This window comes from Balaenoptera acutorostrata, chromosome 2 (genome assembly GCF_949987535.1).
Source record: "Balaenoptera acutorostrata chromosome 2, mBalAcu1.1, whole genome shotgun sequence".
NCBI classification, from domain to species: domain Eukaryota; kingdom Metazoa; phylum Chordata; class Mammalia; order Artiodactyla; family Balaenopteridae; genus Balaenoptera; species Balaenoptera acutorostrata.
In genome coordinates, this window is record NC_080065.1 from 70030511 (window position 1) to 70056589 (window position 26079).

Sequence of the window (26079 nt, forward strand, 5' to 3'; positions counted from 1 at the left end):
ATTGTTGATAAGCCACCCAGTCTATGGTATTCTGTTATAGCAGGCCGAATAAGTGTATATATGTATGCGTGCAGTATTTTTACATATGTATGTATATGCCTATATACATTTTCCTTCTTCTCTTTTGGTTTTATTTATTGTATTTATATGGTGATATTCTTATTCTGATCAAATGATAAGGCTGTGTTTAAAGCAGTAGGTTCTTATTAGCATATTTGGTTTCACATCCTATAGTAAATTAAGAAGAGATTTTAGCATTAGGATGTTGCTAATTTTTATAATTTCATGATGAAATTCTCTAATATTTTATAGCTCATAATTTCTAGATAGTATTATTAACAGTGTATGCATTTAGCCAAATGCAATTTGGAAAATATAGTTGATATTCATGGATTTTGCATTTGTAGCTGCAGATAGTGTACTCTGCCTCAAAAAGAAAAAAATAAATTATAATTTAACTTTTAATAACAGACTCATGGAGTCTGAGTCCAAACAAGTTTTAAGTGGAAGAGAGAACGCTTATCTAGCTCTCCCATTAAACTTTGGCTCTGTAGATGGTTTATGATCATCCATTATTAAATTCACTTCACTCCTTTTGATCCTCTCTGCACCACCAGATCCCAAGTCTGCAGATATTACATAAGGAACACGATAGCATTGCAGTGACCAAATGTAAACCAAATACTCTTCAAAGCTTCGTGCACACATTAGGAGGATTCCTGCATCCTGCCTCTGGTGGATTCTCCTGGATTGTAAGACGCTACGTGCAGTGTGGGAGCAATAAAAAATGACCAAACAAAAATTGCTCTCGAAACTCAGAATCCTCTTCCTTATCTGCTGCCTCTCATCGTACAAACCATAAAGTTTCCTGAGATTTGGAAAGACCGACTAGGACTTGATTAGGAAAAGTTCCTAGATTTTGGTCCTGAATTTATTTAACAAATGTATTGATTACCTATACTATGTGCCCAGTATTAGTTTAGGTGACTGGGATACATCAGACAAAGATCCCTGCCCTCGTGGAGCTGCTATATGTTCTTGTGGCAGAGATGGACACAAACAATTGCATAAAAATAAGTAAAGTAGATATCCAGGACTACAGAGAAAAGGAAAAGAAGATCAGAGATAGATCGGGATGCCACAGGAGGGGAAGAGCACAGTAGTCAGGGTGCATTCATTAAGAAGGTGAAAAATGATCCCAGATTTGAAGAAGGGGGTTAGCCAAGAGAAACTGCTCCTCATCAGCCATGCAACCTGGGCCAAGCAACATTTAAGTGCTGGGTCTTGATCTCCTCATTTATACAATGGCGTATTGATCTCAATGATCTATATTAAAGTCCTTTTAAGTTCTTAAATTCTGTAAACTATGATTTACTTTATGCCAACATTACAGAATGAAAGCAGTCATCTATTAATGTACATTAGGCCCACACAATGTGTCATGTCTTGCTAAATGCCATGGATGCCACAGGATTTGAGAAGTGCTCATTATGATAGTGGTAATTTAGAAGCGTCTCATTGCACTCATTCATGTATTCAGCACATATATTAAGCACCTACTATGTGCCAGGCACTACTGTATAGCTGGAGTGTTACAAAGCTGACAGTCTGATGCTAAGCTAGGATGGAAGGGTGGTTTGGGGCACAAGAAGGGGGAACCAACCACATTGAGTGGAGAGTGTCTACTTCTGTGAGGGATTCTAGATCTACATTATTTTTGCCACCCACAGAGATGAACTTCTGACAACTCTTTCTTTAAAAAAATCTAATTGCTTTATCTTTTGAGAAAAGTGACCATAAGTTTTACTTATTATAAAGAAGGGAACTGTTTTCATCTCTAAGATTTCCTCTTATTATTCTTTTAAAAAGTTTAATGTAGCTTATTTGTGTTCACCTACTAAGTATATTAAGGGGAATATTACTTAAGTTTGGAAAGCTTCATTTTCTACACAGAAAGTAAAAGTGATCAGATAGTGTTTAATACTATTGGAGAAATTTAAAACTGGAATTAAGGAGGGCAAAGAAGGCAACTTATAAAATGTTTACTTCATTAGAACTAAGGTAATGATATGGTTCTGCTAGCAAATGAATTTGAAAAGCATGACCTTTTCCCACCAGTATTTGTGCTCCTTTTTCTATTTAAAAATCAGTTTTCCATGACAGTGAAGAAATAATCAACATGGCGATAACAACTATCATCTACTGGAGCTTATTGTGTTCTGGGTACTAAGCACTTTTCCATATATTATCTAATTTAATTCTCACAAAGCTTTATAGAATAACAGTGATTATACCCAATTCTATAGATGAGATAACTGAGACTTGAAGAGATTAAGTAAACTGCCCAAGGTCTAAAGCCAGTAACTGGCATTAGGGGAAAAACTCCTGAACTTGTCATCAGAAGACCTGCACTTGGAATGCCAGAGGCAGGAAACATGGGATCGCTGACATGGATAAGATCGGGCGGTTACGTATTCAGTATAACTATAATTGTTTTGCAGCTATTTTGGTTAATAGGCAAATGGTCATAAAATTTCTCTGCTGTCCATATAAATGTCTTCGTAAAAGTTGTATTTTAAAAAGTATATTCATCGTCTCTGAACTTCTACTGGTAATTGAAAGTCTGCAAAGAGTTTTTTTAGACCAGATCCAAATATTTTAAAACTTGTGCTTTTGTGTGATTTAGTACTCCATATAAAATTCTTCCTAATGAACTCAAGTTTCAAAGGATTGAGAAGTTGTTTGACTAGGCACATCATGAAATGAGGAGTATAATCCATTAGTTGAGATTGTTATAGAGACAATGTCAACAGCAGTTATCTCTTCCTGTAGAAGTATTTGAGGAAATCACTATCCCCCACACTGTGAACAGTATATGATACAGAAGCTGAAATCTTGATTGCAAATTTTTAGCAGACTCCATGGACAAGTGTAGTTTACTTTCTTGTATAACCAAGTTGATTCAATAAAAAAATTAAAGGAAGTGAATTAGTACAAGTGCAATTTTATCTAAAGCTTTTCAATAGAAACACTTTGCGCAGGAATCTATACTTGCCATTTTTTCCCCTGGTATTCTGACATTTTTTTTTTTAAACCAGATTAAAAAATTTTTTTTGCCTGTATCTCTATAGAATCTCCCACAACTAGATAAGGAGGAAGCCTTCAGAAAAAATAATTAGGTACTTCTTATGCATAAGAGTTAAGAACATATTAACAAAGTGTTCAGCATCTTTATCAAGGCAGCCAAGGAGAATTTGAGGATTATGTACATTATTCCCCTGGTATTATTTAAGCCTGGGAAACTTGAGGTACAAAAATAAAAAATTAATTAAAAATGAGAGATAGAAAAGGTGTTTTTGTAGTAACACGAATTTTGAATAATTTTCTGTCACTGAGAGAAGCTCATACTGCTTATCAGTACAATTTGGGAATTTGAGATTCAGATTACTAATTTAATCATTTGATTGCAAAATTCTTATAAAATTTTATGAAGGTTTCAGCTCCCTTAAATTTCTTCTGGGCCATGTTTTTGTTTTGTTTTTGGAGGGCTGTGTTTGATAAATAAAAGTTTTAAATATGAGAAAATAATCCAGTATTTCAAGTAAGTAATGCAGGCTATCTGCTTTAATGATTTTCTGCTGTGCTGTGGGTTTATTTTTGTGTTATAAAAGGCGACTGAAATTATGGCAGGCCATTTGGAAGTGTTTTCTCTGAAGGGCTGAGAACATGAAAGTTCAATCTGAATGCTATAATAGAGTAAAAAGAAAACTTTTTGTTGGATAAAAACTGAGAACAGGTATTTAGAGCAATTTTTAAAAAAATTTCAACTATGGACATAGCATCATAATATTGACCCAAATCACATTTCAGTGTTAATTTCCACAAGCAAAATGTAGGCCTTGTAGTTTTTGTTTTTTTGTTTTTGTTTTTTTTTGTAGTTTTATTACTTGAAAGCTCAGAGCAACTTTCTAAGAACATGAATTTACAATTAAAATGAAGTGGACTAGCAAGTCATTTTTTAAAAAATTGGATAGTGTAGGCAAATAATCTGGATAATTCTGATATCTTGTGTCAGCAATTCCTTTGCACTAAATTTCAACAGAGTATATGCGAATGGAAAGACTGGAGCAACAGAAGTTTTCCTTGCTGAGAAAACTTGAGTCTGACTTACAGGCTTCCTTCAGGAGTAACTTTTAAAATGTTAATATAGTTTTAAAATAATATTTTTATACTCTGCATGAAATTTAGACTAAATGATTTATACATCGATAACAGGTATCTAGTCTAGTAATGGCTTGAAACCATTGCTAAAGTTTATCCTCCATCGGATTTAAAACTGCTGTTGTTAACAATTACTAGGTATTACTGTCTGGCTGAATTGACTTCCGTGACTTGATGTTAAAAGGATGTTCTCCCTCATCAGAAATCTCTATGTGTAAATATCTTAAGTCTCTGGGAAACAGCTTTGATTCTACTATATACAGTAAAGGAAACAGCTGAGTCAGCAGCTTGCAGAGTAAAACTTATGATTATGTAATTCCTTTTTATGGTCCAACAGTGAAAATCGTAAAGCTGTTAGAAACAAAGAGAACTGAAAGAGAAATGCCTAAAATAGCTAGACATTGTCACATTCAGAATTCTATCTGGGTAGTTGTAATACATGCAGGAAAATAACTTCCAGCCAGACCTACACTATCATTTGACCTTCACAAGTCATACTTTTCAACAGTGGATGCAGTTTTCTGAGACTACACTTTTGACCTTGAAGCTATAACTTGATGTTTTATGTCTCTTAGCAAACTTATAATGCTCTGGTCCCCAAACAGAGTTCATCTAAAATTCATACCATCATATGTTTAAACTGTTAAATCCTGTCATTCTTATTTTAATTATTCAGCATACAAGGGCAAAGAGAGAAGCTCCAGCTCCTTTAGAATTATATTTTTCTTATTGCATTGAAATGCAACATTGAAAGCTAAGTCTTATGGAAAGCTAAGTCTCTTAGCTTTCTTAATGCAGGATGTCCCTCATCTGAAGCTGGGGCTGAGGAAATAGCTGCATTGTACTGCAGCCTCAAATCCTGCTACAGCTCCCAGGTTTAGGATTCAGCTGAGCTGAAAAGAAATATGCAGGGCAATACATTGGTCTATGGGAACTAAAGCTTTACCGAAGGAAATTTTAATAGGGTAAGTTACTTTTTCCTGAACCTTAGCTTGTCTGACTTTCATTTTCACGTTGTTTTTCTTAATGATGATTCTAACAAAATTACCTTACATCTCAAGTTTTACTTCCTATTTCTCCCCCCCTTTTGCCTTGCCTCTAAATAAACTTTCTACCCTCCATTCTACTTAGAAGATAGCAACTGAAAAGCCTTGAACAATTGCATCAGCTCCCTGCAGTTGGACATTCTTAAGCCAATCCACTTTAATTGTCCCTGATTCTTAACTCTACTGTAATGCAATAGCATTCAGAAGCCAGGGAGCATGTTCACCAGTTCGCTGAAAGGAAAAGTCAATGCAGCAGAACTAAAATTAAGAAACACTAACCAAGCATCTCAACTCTAAGTAACTTGAAATGAATTTGACTTTCATAAGAGAAGCTGTGTTTTCTTACCTTGGATGTGAATAACTCTGTCATGATCTACAGTATAGTTGTCTGAATGATGATCGGCCCAGCAGATTGAAATCAGCACCAGAAGAAGTAGACTCTTCATCTTTGTAGCCCAAAGAATCTTCTTCACTGTGAGAGCATCACATACAAAGAGGCTTGTGAGATTTGGAACCCTTTGGAGTGTTGCACTGCACAACTTATTACTGCCTTATCATCATAGAATGGGTCTGTAAAAATATTTAACCCGATGTGCTCAGAAAGTTACTGTAGCTGTCTTTGGGAGCTGAAGACTGCAGCTTTGAACAATTCCAATTTCTCTTATGTAGCCAGAGTCCAAACAGTGTTTAACTCTATCTTTGCAGAATTGTAAATCTTGAAATTTATTTAGAACAGTATAGTTTCGATATAGAGTTACAGCAAGTTACAAAAAGATGTGGCAAGGATATAAACAGACTTCTCAAAAATATTTAAACCTCTGAATTTGAAGTATAAGTTAATAAAACAGTTTGATATAGCTACATATGAATATTTATCATCAGGTTTAATTCAGAACTGAATCCATTCATTTTACATATGGCTTCCTAAGCAGGTTAGATTTGCTTGTTCTAAATAGAAAAGAGGACAAACAAAAACATGCCTGATTAAACAGAAGCAGCACATTTGTTACAGACTCACCATCTTAAACACTGCTTGGGTCTATGGTGAATAGTTGAAAATTATAGACAAACTAGGTTAGAGTTGTGCATGCTACCACTGCAGTCATCCTGATTGATTTTTCATTCATTTCTACCTAAAATGCTGACGCATCAACTTGGAGTGCCAGGTAGGGTCTCTGCAGTCAGCAGAGCCACGGCTGCAGGGACCGTCCCTGCCAGCCTCGCAGGGCAATTAGGCAAATAAAGAGCTGAAATAGACCGCCAGGCGCAGCTCTAGTCCTGAGTGAAAGAGGCTGAGCCATCGCCTGGCTGTCCTTTATTGCAAGACCGATTTGACAAAAAGGGACACAATCCCCCCAAAACTTTGTCATTCTAAGGACCAAAAAGTGATTCCAAATAATACAAACCGGACGACCTTTGCAGTATTTGCCAGGCAAGATTTTCAGTGTAGCTCCTCTTTTAATGTGGAAGCTGAGGCAGACATTAACAAGAGCTTTCTTTTTCTCTCATGCACACAGCAGCCTTAACAATACTTGGCTATTTTTAAGACTGAAATTGCACAGTAATGACTTCTCACACTAGTTTGTTTTTTCCAGGAAAGCCTGACTCCCTGGAATACTTATTAAAGAGCTCTGAGTCTGTTCCTGGAGGTCCTTGCAGGCCAGCCTCTTCTCCAGAGCCTAATGCACTACTCACAGACGTCCCCCAAGTCTCTTGGGACAGCAGTACCTCTCTGCCTTCTCCCCTCTAAAAATCGGCATCGTTGTGATGCTTATGGATTCAGTCTCTTATGTTTGCTTTAAGCCTTTTCGTTTTCTTCATTATGCCACAGAAAGAAGATGGTGGATGAGCAAATTGAGAAACTTACTTTCCCAGGAAACTAAAACTGCCACCTGAAAAATTCTCTCCGATTTACTGATCTTGTTTTCAGGAGTTCACTTGCTTGCTCCTCTGAGGTTTCTTGGGAAATGATTATTTTTTTGAAACAACTTTTGTCCATAGGAATACTGTTAACAAATATTACCTGTTTCCAGCCCCGAACTACGCTCTGGGTGAACAGATATAATAGAGGTGACCTTTTGGAATTTGGAATATGATTGACACAGTTATAGACAGACACATAAGACAGTGGGCCAACGGGTATACGAGGTGTCCTGTGCTCTTTGCGCACCACGGGAATCAGAGGAGAGGGGGAAATGTGGAAGAGAGGGTGTGAGAAAAACATACAATTTTGACTGTTAAAGGAGACATTCTTAGAAGGGTCAAGATGAGCAGAGGCAGAGAATTTGCTAGATTATCTTTCACATTAGGGTGGACATCTACAGTATGATTTATAGGGAGTTGTGTACTCCCCTCTAAAAACACACACACACAGTTATGCATCCTACCACAGAAGTCACCCTGATTTTTACTCATTTGTACCTAAAATATATCACACACAAATTTATCTACTTTAATTCCATATCATAGTATTAAAAATTATGTCACTAAGGATTCATTCCATTGTGTCACAGTATTAAGTATCCAACGACCCAATTTTAAAATGCAAACATCCTGGGGTGGGGGCAGTGCTGGAGATAAATAATAATAATAACAGCAGTTCCTTTTAATTGAACGTCTACTATCTGCCAAGTGCTCTGCTAAGCACCGTGCGTGTAATGGCTCATGCAGTCCTTACAATAACCCTGTGAGACAAATCTTTCCATTTTTTCTGACACAGTTACCTTGTTGGAGGTCACACATCTAAGAAAGCGACAATGTTTGTATTTGTCTTAGGCAAAAGCAACACCTACTTTGAGTTGCACTTATTTTTGTGAAAGAGAAAGTTATTTGTTTTGTTGCCTTTCTTATTTAGGCTCTTTTACTTGAACGTAGGTGATATGAAAACTTTGACTTATGTTATATGTGAGTGTACACTTTTTTTCCCAAGGCTTCCATATGAGAGTCAGATGGCACTTTTCGTGGCAAGGTCGTGCCCTGCCTTGTTTACAGCACCGCTCTGGTGCCATGAGCACCACCACGGTGGCTCACGTGTGGGCACACACACGTGCATTCACACGCGCACCATCTTTAATTAAAATAGCTGAGGACATTGCACATCCTCAGTGCAAATACCCCTACACGGGCATCAGTGCAGTCCAGGTAGGAGAAAGTGGAAATGGTCTTTGTTACCCTGGCGGTATAATAACTGTGTCACCAAAAGACATGAAACTAGGAAAGCAAACCTCAGGGACACAATTTTCAGGTGTTTAAGCAAACTGCAAGCACACACGAGGTACTGCACGCTAGGTTGAGGTTCCTGAGGATGAGGGCTGTGCCAGCTGTCTGTGTGCTGGTCCTCAAAGGAGAAGGACACTGAGCCCTGTTTATTTGCATTTGTAATGATGTATTCTCTGAATTCCCAGGTATTTTTGGTTCAAATTTTTCAGTTATTGATAAGAGCAGAATTTAGGAAATTTGGGGGCTTTTATAGAACCAGTTATTGCCAGCCTTGAATTAACAGTCTTAGTTCACCTGCAGCTCACACACTGATGGTCTCTTTCTACAGCCTACCAAACCTTGCCACCGTGATGCTGAAGCCAGCTTCAAGATGAGTTCAGATTAAGATGTCTGTGTTCACAGTCACAGGCATGATAGTACTGTGATTTTACAGTTCTGCTTTGGTGACAGTTGAACCACTATTTGGAAGCAAGATATCTGCCCAACTTAAAAGTCTAATAGTTCGATAGACACAAAGATATACAATACCAACGGTCTAATACCAAAGTGGCCGACTGCTATTTCTTAAACACCTACTGTGTTAAAATTATTGTATTAGGCAATGGGGAAATAAAACAAAGTGGAAGGCATGTATGCTATTTTCTGTGTCTTGAGAGCTAATGCCACATATTTCCTGAACTACTATTACAGTAGAGCCCTCTGTATCCATGGGTTCTGCATCCTCGGAGTCAACCGATCTCAGAACAAAAATATTTGGGAAAAAAATTGCAGAAAGTACCAAAAAAGCAAAACTTTAATTTCAAATATTTTCATAGCATTTACATCGTATTAGTTATTATAAGTAATCTAGAGATGATTTAAAGTATACAAGAGGATGTGCCTAGGTTATATGCAAATATATTAGGGACTTGAGCATTTTATTTTATTTGTTTTTAATAAATTCATTTATTTTTTGGCTGCATTGGGTCTTCGTTGCTGTGCGCAGGCTTTCTCTAGTTGCAGCGAGCGGGGGCTACTCTTCGTTGAGGTGTGCGGGCTTCTCATTGCGGTGGCCTCGCTTGCTGTGGAGCACGGGCTCTAGGTGCATGGGCTTCAGTAGTTGTGGTGCATGGGCTTAGTTGCTCCACAGGATGTAGGATCTTCCCGGACCAGGGCTCGAACCCGTGTCCCCTGCATTGGCAGGTGGATTCTTAACCGCTGCGCCACCAGGGAAGCCCTTGAGCATTTTATATAAGGGACTTGAGCATCTGTGGGTTTTGGTATCCACAGGGCATCCTGGAACCAATTCCCACAAGGACTCTGGGGACAACTGTACATGCCTGGTACTGTCCTTGAAGCTTCACCTATTTAATTGTTATTTCTCAGAACAGCTCAATTGAAGTATGTTAGTATACACATTTTACAGCTCTGGAAACACGTCAGGGTGGTGAAGTCCGCATCATGTAAAGTGAAAAGCTGGGGATCTGGGCAGTCTGACGTGACCCCAGAGCCTGCACAATCCACCGCCATCACTGGTGTCCGGTGTACCCTGAGGAATGCCATCAGCTCTCACAGCTCTTTCAAGACTTCACACAAGCTGGAGTGCTCCTCATCCTTCTCTCACTGGTTTGTAGGCATAGCACTGATCACAGCACTGTTGGCACAAGGCGTGTGTACATCCAAAGTTGGAATGCTTTCCTCACTGCACGCACATCCTGTGTGCCAAGAGGAAGGGCGAATGGAAAACTGGACCTGGGAGAAACAGTTACCAGGACTAAAGGAGCCAAGACTGAGGCGAGTTTTTACACTGTTTGAAGATCATGTGTGTAGTTATATAGAGGACAGGTGAAGAGTTGTTTTTTTCCCTCCATTGAGGGCATAATTAAATACACCAGGTTTCAATTCAGCACTTGAAATTTAGTTTACAGGTTATGAGAATCAATACAGAGGTTGCTAGAAACTGAATGAGCAAGCCATAGAATCTGGACAGAATTATTTTACAATAGACTGAATCTTCTCCTCCTTGATATCTTTCAAGTCTGATCTAGTTACAGGCAGAAGACGGTCCATGATCAGTGGTGCAGTGAAATGAAAAAAAAACAAGGGACTGCAAAAGTATACTTTTTCATTAGGTTAAATTAATTCAACTTTTAAAAATTGTTATTTTTTTCTGAAGTAACTTTTCTGACCATTTTTCTGTTAGAATGGCCTTTATTTCATGGAATTATAACTTTTAGACTTTTTAAAATTGTGGATTATTTTATACTTACTTAGCAATATATTTTTAATGACAATCTTATGCTGACTCATCACTTGTTTTGTTTTTGTTGGTTGGCTTTGTTTTCTGTTTTGACTCTGCAGGTGTGTAAAATCCAGAAGTCAGACCACTGACCCAAATGATAGCTAAAGAACTAAGACTACTGATGCATTTGAATTGTTCAGTGTGCGGAGGGACCCCTGGGTGTTTACCTAAGCCCCAGGATTTACTGCACACAATGGGGCAGAATGCAGAGCTGCTTGGAATATACCCAATGATCAAAAGAGAAGCCATGAATGAAAAAAATCTGTGTTCAATTATACTCCAGTAACTACCCTCAGGGAGTGAGTCTGTATAAACTCCAAGTGAACAAAACATCTGCCCTGTCATCTTGCATTGTTCTATGAAAGTGCAAAATACTGAAGAAGTAGAAGAGCATTTATGATGCCCTGAATTAGATGTCTAGCCACAGACATTGGGGTAACCTCCTTCTCAGGCCATGGTCAGTCCACTGCTTCCTTGGCATGATCCTTTGGCAACCTAAGAAGCTGGAAAAAGTCCTAGGTCAGGAGGAAGAAAACATGAGTTCTATACCAGGTCTCATCATCAACACATCAGGTCTCAATTTTTTCACCTACAAAATAGTAATAATTTTTTTCCCCAAGGTGAAAAGTGTTTTTGAAAAGTATAAAAACTATGCAGATTAAGGTATTGTTATCAAGCTGGCATGGCTCACCTCAAACCTGATCAGTTTTCATGGATAAATGTAAGAAAATAGCAAACTAAAGATATCTCCTTCTCAGAGGCAGGTGAGTTCTAAAAAGTTCACTATCGCTTGTATGTGGAATCTAAAAATGATACAAATGAACTTATATACAGAACAGACCCACAGACAGAAAACAAACTTATGGTTACCAAAGGGGAAAGGTGCGGGGGAGGGATAAATTAGGAGTTTGGGATTAACATATTAACATAACACACTACTATATATAAAATAGATAACCATCAAGGGCCTACTGTATAGCACAGAGAACTCTACTCAGTATTTTGTAATAACCTATCGGGGAAAAGAATCTGAAAAAGAATATATATGTATATATATATATATCTGAGTCACTTTGCTGTACACCTGAAACTAACACAACATTGTAAATCAACTACAATTAAAAAAAAAAGTTCAGTATTTGGAATGAGTGCAGGAATCAAAACACAGAGGAGCGCCTGAAGCAGCAGTAGTAACAGCACCAGGCAACTCATTAAAAAAGCGAATTCCCTGGGCCCTACGACAGATCTCCTGAATCAGAAACAGGGTAGGGCCCAGCTGGCAGTGTTTCACAAGCCCTGCCCCCTCCTCCAGGTGAGTCTGACGCAGGCTCAGATTGGAGAACCACGTGTCTAAGCCTTTAAGAATACCAGGCGTTCTTCATCTCGTGCTTGAGCTTCAGGGAGTCAAAGCTGAGTTACGAAAGGATCACGCCAAGGACAAGGAAGCAACAGACTGCCCGTTTCTAGACTACGAGGTCACCAGGGTGTCCGGTAATGTTAAAGCCTTAGATTAATTGAACCTAGGGTCCTCACGACTCTCAAAATAAGCTGCATTTTAAATTTTATGACTTTTTTCCTTCCTCCTCCATACTTTGAAATCAGCCTATTTAATTTCCATTTTGCCCCTAAATTTTTCATTTCAAAGATGTTTTTTATCTTTTGTTTTGCTTTTCTGATTCTGTTTCTCCATTTGTTACCTACAAATCTTACCCATCCACTGTAACTTCCTTTTTTTCTCTTCTCTTTTCCCTGTATTTATTATATTTATTACATTATTTGATATTGGATGTGATCATATGATTTATCATCCAAACCAGGGCAGAGAGTGAACAGAAGAACTATTTATAACTGTGTGGGAAACCAGTACCATGTAAATTGGGGCTATCCTAGGGAGATGGGCAATATGTTATGAGTGTGATGGAGGAAAGGCAGAATTTAGTTTCATTCTTTGCTCTGTCACTCCAGTTGTGTGACTCTTAAGTAATTCAACTGCTTCAGGGTCAGATTTTTTTTTATCCATCAATTAGAATAGTTGATGACAAATGTCAAAGTCTTCCACACATTCTTTGTTGTTATTATTATTCAACTTTTTCTTAACGGAGATATCAGGCCCTCCATTCTACTTACATTGCATTTTAGGACTGTTCACCTCCAAAAACAAATTAATGGATTTTTAAAGGGATGACATCAGTAATGCTTGTTTAAGTAGCATTTTGATTCACTTCTTGCTTTTTGGCTGGTTATTCTTTGCCAGCTGTCTCTTGGAGGAATATTGATAGAGTTTGGGACAAACTCAGCAACTCTTCACTTAATCAAAGCACATTTGCTCCAGCAGCTCATTGACCCATCTGAACCTGATTTAGATAATTCCTGAGATAGGGGTTAGACTTCTCCAAAACCAGCTTTACGAAAGGGTTCCACAGTGGTTTTGTTTCTTGATTGCTTTTCTAAAACATAAAAAGCGTATACAAATAAAAGCACATATTATATTTGGTGTTTATAGTGTTCAGTCCTGCAAGTTTTTATTGAATCCCTAGGGAGTATGGGGGAAAGCAGTGCATATAGATACTAATAAGCACAGTGACTTATTTGGACTTTTCTTGTTTCTGAGTAACTAATAGTCTGGCAGTGCTGAACGAATAAATGAATGAGGCATATACACTCCCAGGTTATAGACTATGTGAAACCCTAACCTTATAGTGATGCTTAAGAGCTGGGAACATTTCATTCAGCGTTTATTTACATGCAATACCTTTGGTTGGAATTGTATTGGAGAGTAGGCAGCATAAACTATGACTCTCCAATCTTGTGGGATAATACCAGTGGACAGGTAGATATCAAAGTCCACTCATATAACAAGACGGAAAAAGTATAAGTTGTAACTATAGTAATGCCTGCGCATTTACATGGGCAGTCAGTAAGACTGTCTTCCCAGGTCATGCCAAGGAAATTCCAGACTTGCTCTCATTATATTCCAATATTCTAGTTCTTTTTTTCTTTTTTAGAGGGAAGGATTTTTAAATTTATTTATTTATTTATTTTTGGCTGTGTTGGGTCTTTGTTTCTGTGCGAGGGCTTTCTCCAGTTGCGGCAAGCGGGGGCCACTCTTCATCGCGGTGCGCAGGCCTTTCACTGTCGCGGCCTCTCTTGTTGCGGAGCACAGGCTCCAGACGCGCAGGCTCAGTAGTTGTGGCTCACGGGCCTAGTTGCTCCGCGGCATGTGGGATCTTCCGGGACCAGGGCTCGAACCCGTGTCCCCTGCATTGGCAGGCAGATTCTCAACCACTGCGCCACTAAGGGAAGCCCCCAATATTCTAGTTCTAATGCTAGTGGATAATTCACAATCGGTTGGAGAAAAAACTAGTATAAGATATGGGCAGGACTTAAGGTCTCAAAGCCCTGGAGTTTAGTGGACGTTGCTACAGCAGCTTGGGCATGTTCCCGTGCGCTGTGTGTGCGCCACCTGCAGGGTTCTCACATCTACTCAAAAGCCTTTCAGTTACATGAGATTTATAGGTTTTTAGGGTTGGGGCATGTCTTCCATAATTAATAGTTTGTTTCTTAACCAGAGAGTTATTAGTAAAGGAGGTCAATAAATAAATGTGAAGAAATACATTTTGATGATAATGGTGAGATTAAAAGAAAATGAATCTTTTACCTTCCCTTCTGTTTACCTGTGGGGAACTTATCCTACATTTGTTGCCTTAAAAAAAAATCATAATTTTACCATAGAACATTAAAGATTAGACTATAACTGATATGAATATTACGTTGCTATGCAATTTAAAATGCATCCTTCATAGAATGCAGAAAACATTCATTTTCTATCATTACACATAAAGAAAATTTTCAAAAATCAAATCGCCTCATGAGCAATTCTTAAAAGATGATTAAACCTGTTGGTATATAAATTAGCAGTGCTGTCACTTCCCAAGCTCACACAATTTCTTTTATAGTTTGATTGCTAAATGCTGCCATGCTAAATGGTGTCTTGGCATTATAATCATGATCAAATTATGGGAATAATAAGTCCACATGCTAGAGGTAATTTTGACTAAAATTAAAATTTCACTAAAATTTTGTTTCTGGACTAGAATAATCTCCTCAAAAACCAAACAAGAAAAACTTGTACATATATTAGCATTGTTCTGAAGAAAGTTTTTTTACTCTAAAGCATATACTTGCTAGGTATACTTGTATAGGAAACACATCATTTTATAGATTCATTCTTCCTTGAGTCCATGATCAAAATTCTCAGTAGCATCAATAACAAAGCATTATACTGAATAATATAAAATTAAACGTTAAAAATATTTTTCTTAATGTATAAAATCAAATGACTTACTGCCATTCTCAGTAATACTAAATGATTTTTGAATGCTGACAAGGAATTTGGCACTAAATTAAAAACTCTACAAAGGTAAACATACTCCCTAGTGAATTGCAATGCAAATAGAACTTAAACACAGGCATTTTAAAGAGATTGGAAGGCCCCTTTTAACCAATGATGTATAGTAAACAGTTTTTCCTGAAGCACTGTAAAAGAATGAATATATATATATTCACCTATATGAATATTAAGAGCTTAGATTGCTATCTCATTGTTTCCTAACATAACAAATCTAAAAACACAAAAGTGAATAAAATAAAACAACTTCCATTTTTATTAATCTTTTACATCATTTTAACACCATGGAAAACAACTCTCCTCTTTGTATTTTAATGTGCAAATATGAATAAGATGGTAAGTGTTAGGACTGCTTTTAAATGTAGGTTACATAAAAGCAAGTTACTCTAGCTCATATTCACACAACTAAATAAATCCAAACCTCTTAGCTATAGACTTTATAATTTGAAACAATTTTTTTAAGCTATTTAGAAGTACAGTTTATACCTATAGAAAACTGATCATAACATGAATTTCAACTAAATTGCTTTTGAAAGTGTTTCTAATTAAGCTAGCAAAACAGTATTTTAAGGCTCCATTTCGTTTAAAGTGTTAGCATTTCTTATAAAGATCAAAATTTCAACAGCTGTCAGTTAAACATTATATTAACACTAGATCTAAAAATACAACTGCAAATTATCTACAAGACAGCTTTGGTGCATCACAGATGTGACAGTAACAAGTTTTCAACATAATGCAAAATCCACCTCTAAGCTCCCCACTGAATCCTACATGGAATTCTAAACTAGCTGACAAACAACAAGAATCAGGCAACTCACATATTTTAAACGATGATCAGACTCTGAGAAGGTGTAGAAAGATTTTAAATATATGTCAATTCTGATTTTTTACTGAATACAATGAAGAGTTTTATGATCAATGTTTTCCTGAGGTATCTGATCATACTAAGTCATGATAAAAACAAAAATAAATCCATTAGTGATCTTTAGAGCATAAACTTCTCTCCTCTTTGCTTGATGCAGCCCCCCACCTCTTTTGGCTGTCACTTTTAAGATATCTTCCAAGACCCTGAAGCAGGTTTACTATTGGTCCACATCCTACGTCAAAGCATGATCTCATCAGAATTCAGTTCATTGGCTTATGAATAACAAAGCCTGTTCCAGTCTGAAAGGCTGTGTCTACACAGCACAAAAAGGGAGAATCCAGTATTCTCCGCAAATATTGACTGCTAAGCTCATTAAATCAAGTTTCCAAATTGGTTTTGTGATACAAGATACAACCCAAGAATATGTCTTAATAGATTTTTAAGTTACAGTGATCTTTCAGTGTTTTTTAAGCTTTTAAAACTAAATAATCCTCATTTACATTTTCTTTAGCTGAGGAATTTTTTCATTCTGAAAACAACATCATTTTTTATTAATTTTTATTTTTTTAAACATCTTTATTGGAGTATAATTGCTTTGAAAACAACATCATTTAATCAACCTTTATAGCCACTGAAGCTTAGACAGTCAGAGCTCTAGGCTCTAAAAATATCTACATAATTTATAACTTTCATAAAGAAGAATGCCATTTAAAACTTTTATGTAATATAGGTATTAGTCTTGCCATTGACTTAGAAGTAAATAATCATCTGTGAGTATAATGCATAAAAATATGGGCAGTATTATCAGAAGTATGGAAAGTAGGTACACATAGATCTCGAAGGTTTTTCAGTGTCCTAAATACCATAAAATTACCACCCCGAACCCTCCCACAGACTTTCAAACTCCCTCCATATTCCCACCATTAGAATTACCAATACAAAGTTGCCCAAGGTCTTTTCCATTTCAAACTTGACCATGGTTTTGTAAGATATTATGGAGAGTCTCAAGTCCATGCTAGCGAGAGCAGTGTAAAGGTGACAGAGTTCCTGGGTGGGTGCTGTTAGAGTTAAGAGGAAAGGAGCAACCATAAAAACTAAGTTTCATAGAAAGAAATGGCTGTTCATGAACAATTACATAAAGATCAGAATTCTCATCAATGCCGGGTAAATGACAGTTGAGGATTATTTGTGTACTAATGACCTTTGAATAATCTCTTTCATCCTGCTAACTTCAGCAGTATGCAGATCTATCTGTATCTAGGCGATAAAATGTAATCCTGAGAATAAAGTACCTAGAAAGCAAGGGAAATGGTGACACTGTGCAACTCCTCAAAAAATGAACTGCTATTAAAAAGTTGTAGAAAAACCTCACAAACTCAGCTGTCAGTCATCACCCTCAGGTGTTGGTAATAACTGCAACCTGAAAATCATTTTTAGTGCACACAATACTGCAGATACTGAGAGAACCATGAAACGTATAAATGCCATGGGAAATAAAATGTCAATGGCTGATTCAGAGTGTGCATTTGCAGACAAGCGTTTAAACGGCAAAAGCTCCTACCACTGAGAAGCAAGCAGAAAAGAACAAGAAGAGGAGGAGGAGCGGGAAGGAAAGGAGGAATTGGGGGGAGGAGAAAGAGATGGAAAAGAAGAAAAAGAGGAGGAGGAGGAGGGAGAAGAAAACAGCAGCAGCTGGGCTGTGGAGAAGGAGCAGTGTCCTTAGAACTCATGGACTCCTGAAAAAGGCAACCAGCAGCACAGCCACTGGCAATGGGAGGAATGACTTGAAGGACAGATAACCCAATAGAGAAAAAATGGCCAGTTAGGCTAAGTGAACAATCTGAACAGATCCAGGGAGGGAAAAACCAGCCTGACATATCTTGAGGGCTCCTAATATGTACTGTGCCACATGAAGCCATAATTCAAGTAATTATCCATTGAGCGCCACTTCATGCCAGGCAAGTAGAAGTAAGGTTCAGCTTCAGATGGCAAAGCAGTTACCCTTTGGGAGGCTGCCAAGCGGTAGACAGAGCAGGGTGCTAGGCATGTAGAGGCATCTCCGTAGGATACTGTTGGAGAAGGAGGAGGAGCTCTGTGGTATGCAGAGGGAATGGCAACCCCTGGAGCTGTGAAATGCAGCAGACTTGGCAGGCACCTAATCCTGGTGCCTGGGAGCGGCTAGGAAGGATTTCACAAAGGAGGTGACTGCTCAGCTGGATCTGAAAGATAAGAAGGAGATAGAGAAGAGGGAAAGGGATATCGCTGTCTATTAGAATAGCACATGCAAAGGAAATGAGCTGTGAGAGGCTTGGGCTGCTTGTGTGACAACACGTAGCTCCCTGTGACGGGAGAGTGGGATAATCAGAATGGGCTGGCTGGAGACGAGGCTGGACAGGCGGGCAGGGGCAGGGGCAAGAAGGCCTTGCATGTCATGCTTGTTTGCATTTTTCCTGATGCTCTCAGCTCTTCTAAACAAAGTGCCACAACCACCGAGAGTTATTTATCTTTACGCGTCTCACAAAAATATTCTCAAAATACAACCCTGTTAGAGCATATTACTAAGAGAGATTTTCTTTTCTTTTTCTTTAAGTATAGTTGATTTACAATGTTTCAGGTGTACAGCAAAGTGATTCATTTATACATGTGTATATATATTCTTCATTTTTTTTCCATTATAGGTTATTACAAGATAATGAATATAGTTCCCTGTGTTATACAGTAGGTCCTTGTAGTTTATTTTATGTATAGTAGTGTATGTCTGTTAATCCCAAATTCCTAATTTATTCCCCCCTCCCCTTTCCCCTTTGGTAACCATAAGTTTGTTTTCTAGGTCTGTGAGTTTATTTCTGTTTTGTAAGTAAGTTCATTTGTATCATTTTTTTTTTAGATTCCCCGTGTAAGTGATATCATATATAGATAGTATTTGTTTTTCTGTGTCTGACTCACTTCACTTAGTATGGTAATCTCTAGGTCCATCCATGTTGCTGCAAATGGCATTATTTCATTCTTTTTATGGCTAAGTAGTATTCCATTGTATATGTATATACCACATCTTCTTTATCCATTCATCTGTTGATGGGCATTTAGGTTGCTTCCATGTCTTGGCTATTGTAAATATTGCTACAATGAACATTGGGGTGCATGTATCTTTTCGAATTAGAGTTTTCCTCTTTTCTGGATATATGCCCAGGAGTGGATTGCTGAATCATATGGTAGTCCTATTTTTAGTTTTTTAAGGAACCTCCATACTGTTCTCCACAGTGGCTGCACCAGTTTACATTCCCACTAACGGTGTAGGAGGATTCCCTTTTCTCCACACCCCAAGAGGGATTTTCTTAACCATGTCATATATTCTCTGTTTACTAAGGAAGATGCAAACATAACATGCTTTAAAAAGATTTCCAATTTTTTTTTTTTTTTTTTTTTAAGGATTTTCTTATTTATTTATTTATTTATTTTTGGCTGTGTTGGGTCTTCGGTTCGTGCGAGGGCTTTCTCCAGTTGCGGCAAGCGGGGGCCACTCTTCATCGCGGTGCGGGGACCACTCTTCATCGCGGTGCGCGGGCCTTTCTCTATCGCGGCCCCTCCCGTCGCGGGGCACAGGCTCCAGACGCGCAGGCTCAGCAATTGTGGCTCACGGGCCCAGCTGCTCCGTGGCATGTGGGATCTTCCCAGACCAGGGCTCGAACCCGTGTCCCCTGCATTAGCAGGCAGATTCTCAACCACTGCGCCACCAGGGAAGCCCCCAATTTTTTATGAAAGTAAAATGTAAAAATTTTTGAAAGTAACGGGTTAACTTTTAGTATTGGATTCTCACGCTTCAGGAACGCCAGATTAACATAATATTGCTATAAATTCAATGATCAGTGTAATTATGGAACACATTAGAATTTTAATACATTTTCATATTGGGTTATAGCAAAAGACTGTCAAGCCATGTACTTTAAAGTGCTTCTAGGAATATATTTTATAGGATTTGAGAGCAGAATCCAGCCCATTGCATGGATGCATAACAGCTGGAATGCAAGCTCCAAGAAGGTAGAAACTGTTCACCACAATATCCTCTGCACACAGTAGGAGATCAGGGACGCTGGTTTTGCTTTGTGCACTGTAGGATGAATGGCAGCCTCCAGTGCTGTATAGTACAGAATCTGCACAACCATATGCTATAGCTCTCTAGATATTAGATATGCCACACACACACACACACACACACACACACACACACACACACACAACTTACCTATTGGACAAATCATCACATTTCATACAAACTTAGAAAACAGTCATTTAATTTTCAAATGATAAATGAAGCACCTAAAAGTGTTCGATTCCATGCTAAAGTTACAAAAGTTTAAACCCCCTGAGGACAAAAAATGTATTTTATTAGTCTTTGTACTCCTGGCATGTAGTGAGTGTTCAGTGAGTGTTCAGTGAATGAATTAAAAAGATTGGCATTTCTGTGGTTCTAAATGCAGCTGATAGAGGGTGTACCAGAGTTAACTAAGTAATTACTAGAGTCACTACTAGTTACTCCATTTTTTTTGTTGATTTCTGTGACCCTTTCTGGCCTGCCTCAACCTCAACCTGTCATCTTTCAAGTTTGCTCCTCATTTGAAAAGATAATCTGCATAATCTGACTTAAAAGGACCGCTTCTGGCCAAGAGCATATGACTACCTGTACCTTCCTGCAAGTGTTTCCACCCAGGTTCTTGAAGTTCATTTGTAGAACAACATAAGGCATAAAATCTTTAAAGGCATTTACATGGACTCTCACTGCTGTCTACCTTCTCTACCCCCATTGCTAATCCCCAGCCCATCTTATTGATAGAATATTCTCACACTGGTAGAAAATAAACACAGTACAAGCCATTGAAGGCTTCGTATGAGTAGAATTGATTTTTCATCAGCATTTCCTATTTGGTTTCTTCACCCAGTACTATGGAGATTGTTTGAAATTGTACTACCACCAACAGCAGACTCAAAGCAAAAACTATAGATGTAAAATGTAGTCAAATAGGGGCAAAAAAGGGAAAGAACAAGACCTGAGGCCAAATTATCTGTGTCATTTCCTCCTAATTTAAAATTTGCTTAAGGATCATGACTTTTGATGCACTCCTTACACAATTATCCGACCTCTGTCATGAAAAGAGAAAGGTATGACATGTAAAATAAAGAAGCAGCCATTGCTAGTGGTGAAAAAGTGGAAAAGGGAGCGAGACCAGTCTGTCAAATGTAATCACCTTAGTGAGGCTCTCTGAACTCTGCTGTCCTTTTCTGCCAGGCTAATGGAAGCCTCCCTGGGCTTAGAGGAGAGACAAAGAGAGTGAATAGTAAGAGTAGCCATGAAGTAAGAAGGTTCAATGTCGTTGGACTTTAGATGGTCATTTCGAGCAATGAATGAGTTCAGGGGCAACCACGTCACCTCTTCATTCTGCTAACGCCGAAATGCGTCAGATCCAGTGCCAACACGGGCATATGCCGCAGTCCCCACTCCACCCCGCCATGTTAGAAACAGTCTGCAAGTGAGCTTAGAAACGCTCAGTGAATCTATGATGCTGGGCCAAAGGGGTGGTGGAAGAGAGTAAATGGGTGGGGTGCAAAGTACCACAAAACCGAAGGTCATTTAAATTTCAGGAAGTTCAAGGGCAGGATAATGTTTATTTTCTTCACATCTGGAAGGGTGTGTCATTTTTTCATTCATTCCTGAATTTCAAGGGAAGAATTTCATTCTGTCAAAATGCCATTGCTTAAAAAAAAAACAACAACCAGGTTAATAGGTTAAGTTGGCTGTTCGACAGCTAAGGTAGTTAAGGTGATAGGTATTTTGGAATAAGATTTAAGATTAAGATTTCCTCTTCCAAGAGGGAAAATGTGCTTAAAGTACTTAATAAAATGTATACAATAAAACTGGTATGAAAAAGGGCAACTTGTCATTGAAAAGCAAACAAACAAACAAAAAACCCCACAGGAAAAGAGGAAGAGACAAGGATCTCATTGAATCATTAACTTCTATGATCTGGTTTAGGCAAAATCAATTTTTAAGAACTGCACAGTTGGCAAATATTCTCTCAGTATGTAGTGAATGGCCAAAGGATACATCTGCAGTTTCTCCAGTTGAGAAGCAGAGCATGGCCTGCTGTTAGGAACCTCTTGACTATGATTTGCATTTTTAGTGATAGTTTAGGAAGGTCTTTGCAAAATAACCCTTTCAGCAAAAGCATAAATTTCTATTTAATCATATGCAAAGGCAGAATAAATAACTACTTACTGGCATCATGTGAAAAACATTTATTCAATAATATTTTAGAGGCAAGTATATAAAATGCAGTCTATATTGCCATTATGGAGACCAAACCAGGAAGGACCTCTTTAAATCCCACTGGATTGCATTTGGTGTCATACTGATGTGATTAGACACTCAACTTCTCCAACTAGGATGCAGCTGCCTTGATCAGAGTAATGCCTACATTGTAGTATCTGTCCTTGAATCTTCAGGCTGGAAGAATACCCTCATGACTATCTTGCAATTTATATCTGTCAATTCTAATATTTTGGAACACCCTATTCTTTAATTTACATAATGGAAAGAGAAAAAAGAGAAAACATCAGGAGGATTGATAAACTTTTATTCTGTGCTCTTTGGTGTTAGAATATCTAAATTCTGGAAGTGCATTTATATAGAACATTCCTAGTTAGTGCTCTTCAACTGAAACATCAAAAGAATATTTCTATCCCCTTGGTTCTCTTAAAGTACAAATATTAGCTAGACAAGAATTTCTAAGTCACAAAACAGGCCAAGTGGGACAAGGTAAATTTGCTCCTGCTTCCCTCCATGTCTTCCTTTGTTTCCATCTTCTTCTTTCTCTTTTTAGAACACGCTTGTGTCTGGGGCATTTTAGCTACTCATGGATCTATACTTCCAGGCTCCCACCTCAGACCTGCTGTCCTGACCCTCTCCTCCCTTGAAACCAACACTTCCTTTGTCTTGAGTCTTCTGATAACTCTTGCTTCTCTACTAATGCTTTTGATTCGAAGGTTTATCTTTCACAGTGAGCATATTAGGCAATGGGAGAAATATTCTGTCCAAGAAGTCATCCCATTGACCACTGAATCACACCATCCACCTTGGCTGCCTGTTCTGGGGCACAGGCTCCATTTATCTCTATGCAGTAGTAGCATAGCTCCTGCCATTCTTTATTTGGTTCTCATCACAAATTAAACTTTTTGGTGCCCACAATGGATCCGGCATAAGCTCACTGGCACAGTCCCACTTTAAGAAGTTCGCATTCTCAACAGCAAAATGAAGCTGCTTCAGAATACTAGCATAATTGGCAAATCAAATTCCCTCCAATAATTAAACACACATGAAAAGCAAATGGTTGTTGACCTCTTTTGTTGGCATCCATGATTTTGGATAATTTCCTGGGATGGTATTTGCCAAATGCAGATTTGAGTCTTTCTGTGTATGTGTGATAATGGGTACTTTAGGAAAGCTTATTTAAATGGGAGACATTAATATAGACTGGGGAGACAACAGCCCTAGAAAACGATGCATTCTGGGCAGTGGTGGACAGAAGCAGGAAACCTTCTGCTTATGGACAGTGAGAAATAGCTGCTAATAATTCCACTAATAAAACAATGAGGCAAGAAAGCTAAGCCGAAGGCCATGACAATATTCATTTGCCAACCAAAGCTCCTTTGGCCAATCACTGATAAAGGTCAGCAGCACCATGGAGAACTTAAATTCAGTGTTCTGTATTCAGAACAATTCTTAGTACAGACATTGTATTTACACAACCAAAAATGCCATTTAGAATGAATTTGCCTGAAGGAGTTGCAAAGTCTACAATAGGCAAATAGTCTACCTTATTTAAATTTGCTCAGTCCACTAGCCAACCACCCCAATTGTTAGGTCCCTGTTTGTGGAAGATTTTCTTTTTTCATGACAGAATTCATTTGACCCTCCTTCCTATTTGGGGTGGGTGGGTGGAGAGGGTTTGGGGTTGCTGGATTTAGCCAGGACCAATATTGAGTGCTCTGAGTGCTAAGTGGTGACTATTTTCACTGTCAAACTGTTAGACTGACGCATCCAATGTAGTACTGGAAATCAGAGTTACAGGCATTTGAGTAGTGAAGATGACTAATATTGTCAGCCTGTCCTGTGTTTCTCTGGAGGGAATAGCTACCTAAATGGATAATTTTCAGGGAAATAAAAGGCCTCACAACTGAAATACAATTTTTTTTTTCACTGACCGGCCAAGAAGAGTAACAAGGAAAAAGGAGTCTCTGGAAGAGAATGGAGTGCCCATAAAAGCAACTTCAACTACTTTAGTATTTTGCCTAGGGCAAGCTGTAATGGGGGGATAATATTGAAAGAACACACAGGGGTGATTTCAGACCCAAAAGTGGAAATGAAATGTGCAGGCTAAGTAATAGCCAATTTTCTCAGAATTGCACAGAGTTCTTTATTTACTACATGTCCCAGATATTTTAAATTTATTATACACTGACTTTAATATAGACTGCAGAATGTGTGTATGTATCTATTTACATATAAAAATAAGCAAACCAAGTAGTTTACACACACACACACACACACACACACTCTCTCTCTCTCTCTCTTAATTAATTAAACTTGGCTAATTCTAAGCCCAAATATATACACATCTTTTTAAAAAAATTTCTTCCATTGGATTTTTTTAGAATTTTTCGCTCTTAAAAGTCAGAGATAGAAAATTCTATATGAATAAACAAAAAACATTGAATTTCTCTTCATTCTTTCTTAGATTCAAAGTTAAAGGACTAAAGTTTTTTTTTTATAGTATTATTAGTTCACTACTTTCTTCAAAGAACTATTTTTAAAAAGACCACCCAGAAGTTTCAACTAATTGAGGAAGCAGTCTTCAGCTTACTTAAAAAGAAAGGCTGCACGGGACACATTCTTGGCACCAGGACTCTGTCATATCTGTTTGGGCTGGATATAATGCAAAGGACAATCTTAAATTTTGAAAGGAACTTGGTATTTTCTTTTTGCCCCTAAAACACCCAAAGCAAGAAAATAGTTAGGAATTTCTGATACCTTTTTCAGAGAGATTGTTTTATAATTGAGGTTTAGTAATGCCAGGGAAAAAATGAGCCACACAAGGAGATCATAGAAGCCAAAATCGCAGATGTAGAAACAGGTTTTAGTGGTGTGATGAGTTTCTGAGTTTGGGGAAAGTATTAAGATGTTATTCAAAGTGGATCATTTAGGCCATGGAATTCTCATTAGCTGTTTGGTCATGAGAGAAACATCTGTAAATGGGAACTAAAAGGCTTTATGAAAAATATTTATAGCTTTACACACCTACAGTAGAAAAGAGGAAAAGTCCCAAGTCAATGACTTCAGATTCCACCTTAAGAAACTAGAAAAATAAGAGCATATGAAACCTGATATAAGCAGAAGAAAGAATAATAAAGATCAGCACAGAAATCAATGAAGTAGAAAACAGAAACAATGAGAAAATCAATGAAAACAAAAGATGGTTCTGTGAAAAGATCAATAAAATTGATAAACCTCTATCCAGGCTAATCTGATGAAAGATAAACAGTTAATAGGACTAACCATACCAAGTGTTGGAAAGGATGTGGAGCAACTGGAACACTCTGTCACACTGCTGGAGAGAATGTAAAATGACGTGATCACTTTGGAAATTGACTGTTTATTAAATAAATAAACAGTTGGATAGTTGAAAACTTTCTGGCTGATGAACGCTTTTATTATCTTAATTGTAGTATTGGTTTTACAGGCATATATACATGCAAAACTTATCATTTGTGCACTTTGAACATGTCCTGTTTATTGCATGTTGATTGTACCTTAATAAATGTTATAAGTTAATACAATCATCTGTAATTCCAATGGCGATTAATTTTGTTTGCATTTTATTGCATACTTATCCAAACATTTTAGCCAAATAGAAATGCTTTTTATTTTTGCTGAGATGGAACAAAATTATATGGCCTTTTTAAAAGCGATTTTTAAAATTGAATATAT

The 26079-nt window shown here is 37.8% G+C and overlaps 1 protein-coding gene across 1 annotated transcript in view; it reads right to left on the minus strand.

The window, feature by feature from the left end:
• HAPLN1 (hyaluronan and proteoglycan link protein 1) overlaps window positions 1-26079 on the minus strand; it is a 72457-nt gene that overhangs the window by 27575 nt on the left and 18803 nt on the right. The window contains exon 2 of the mRNA XM_057538605.1: window positions 5614-5739. Coding sequence (XP_057394588.1) covers window positions 5614-5713 — 100 coding nt within the window. The 5' untranslated portion in view covers window positions 5714-5739. The remainder of the gene's footprint in view (window positions 1-5613; window positions 5740-26079) is intronic.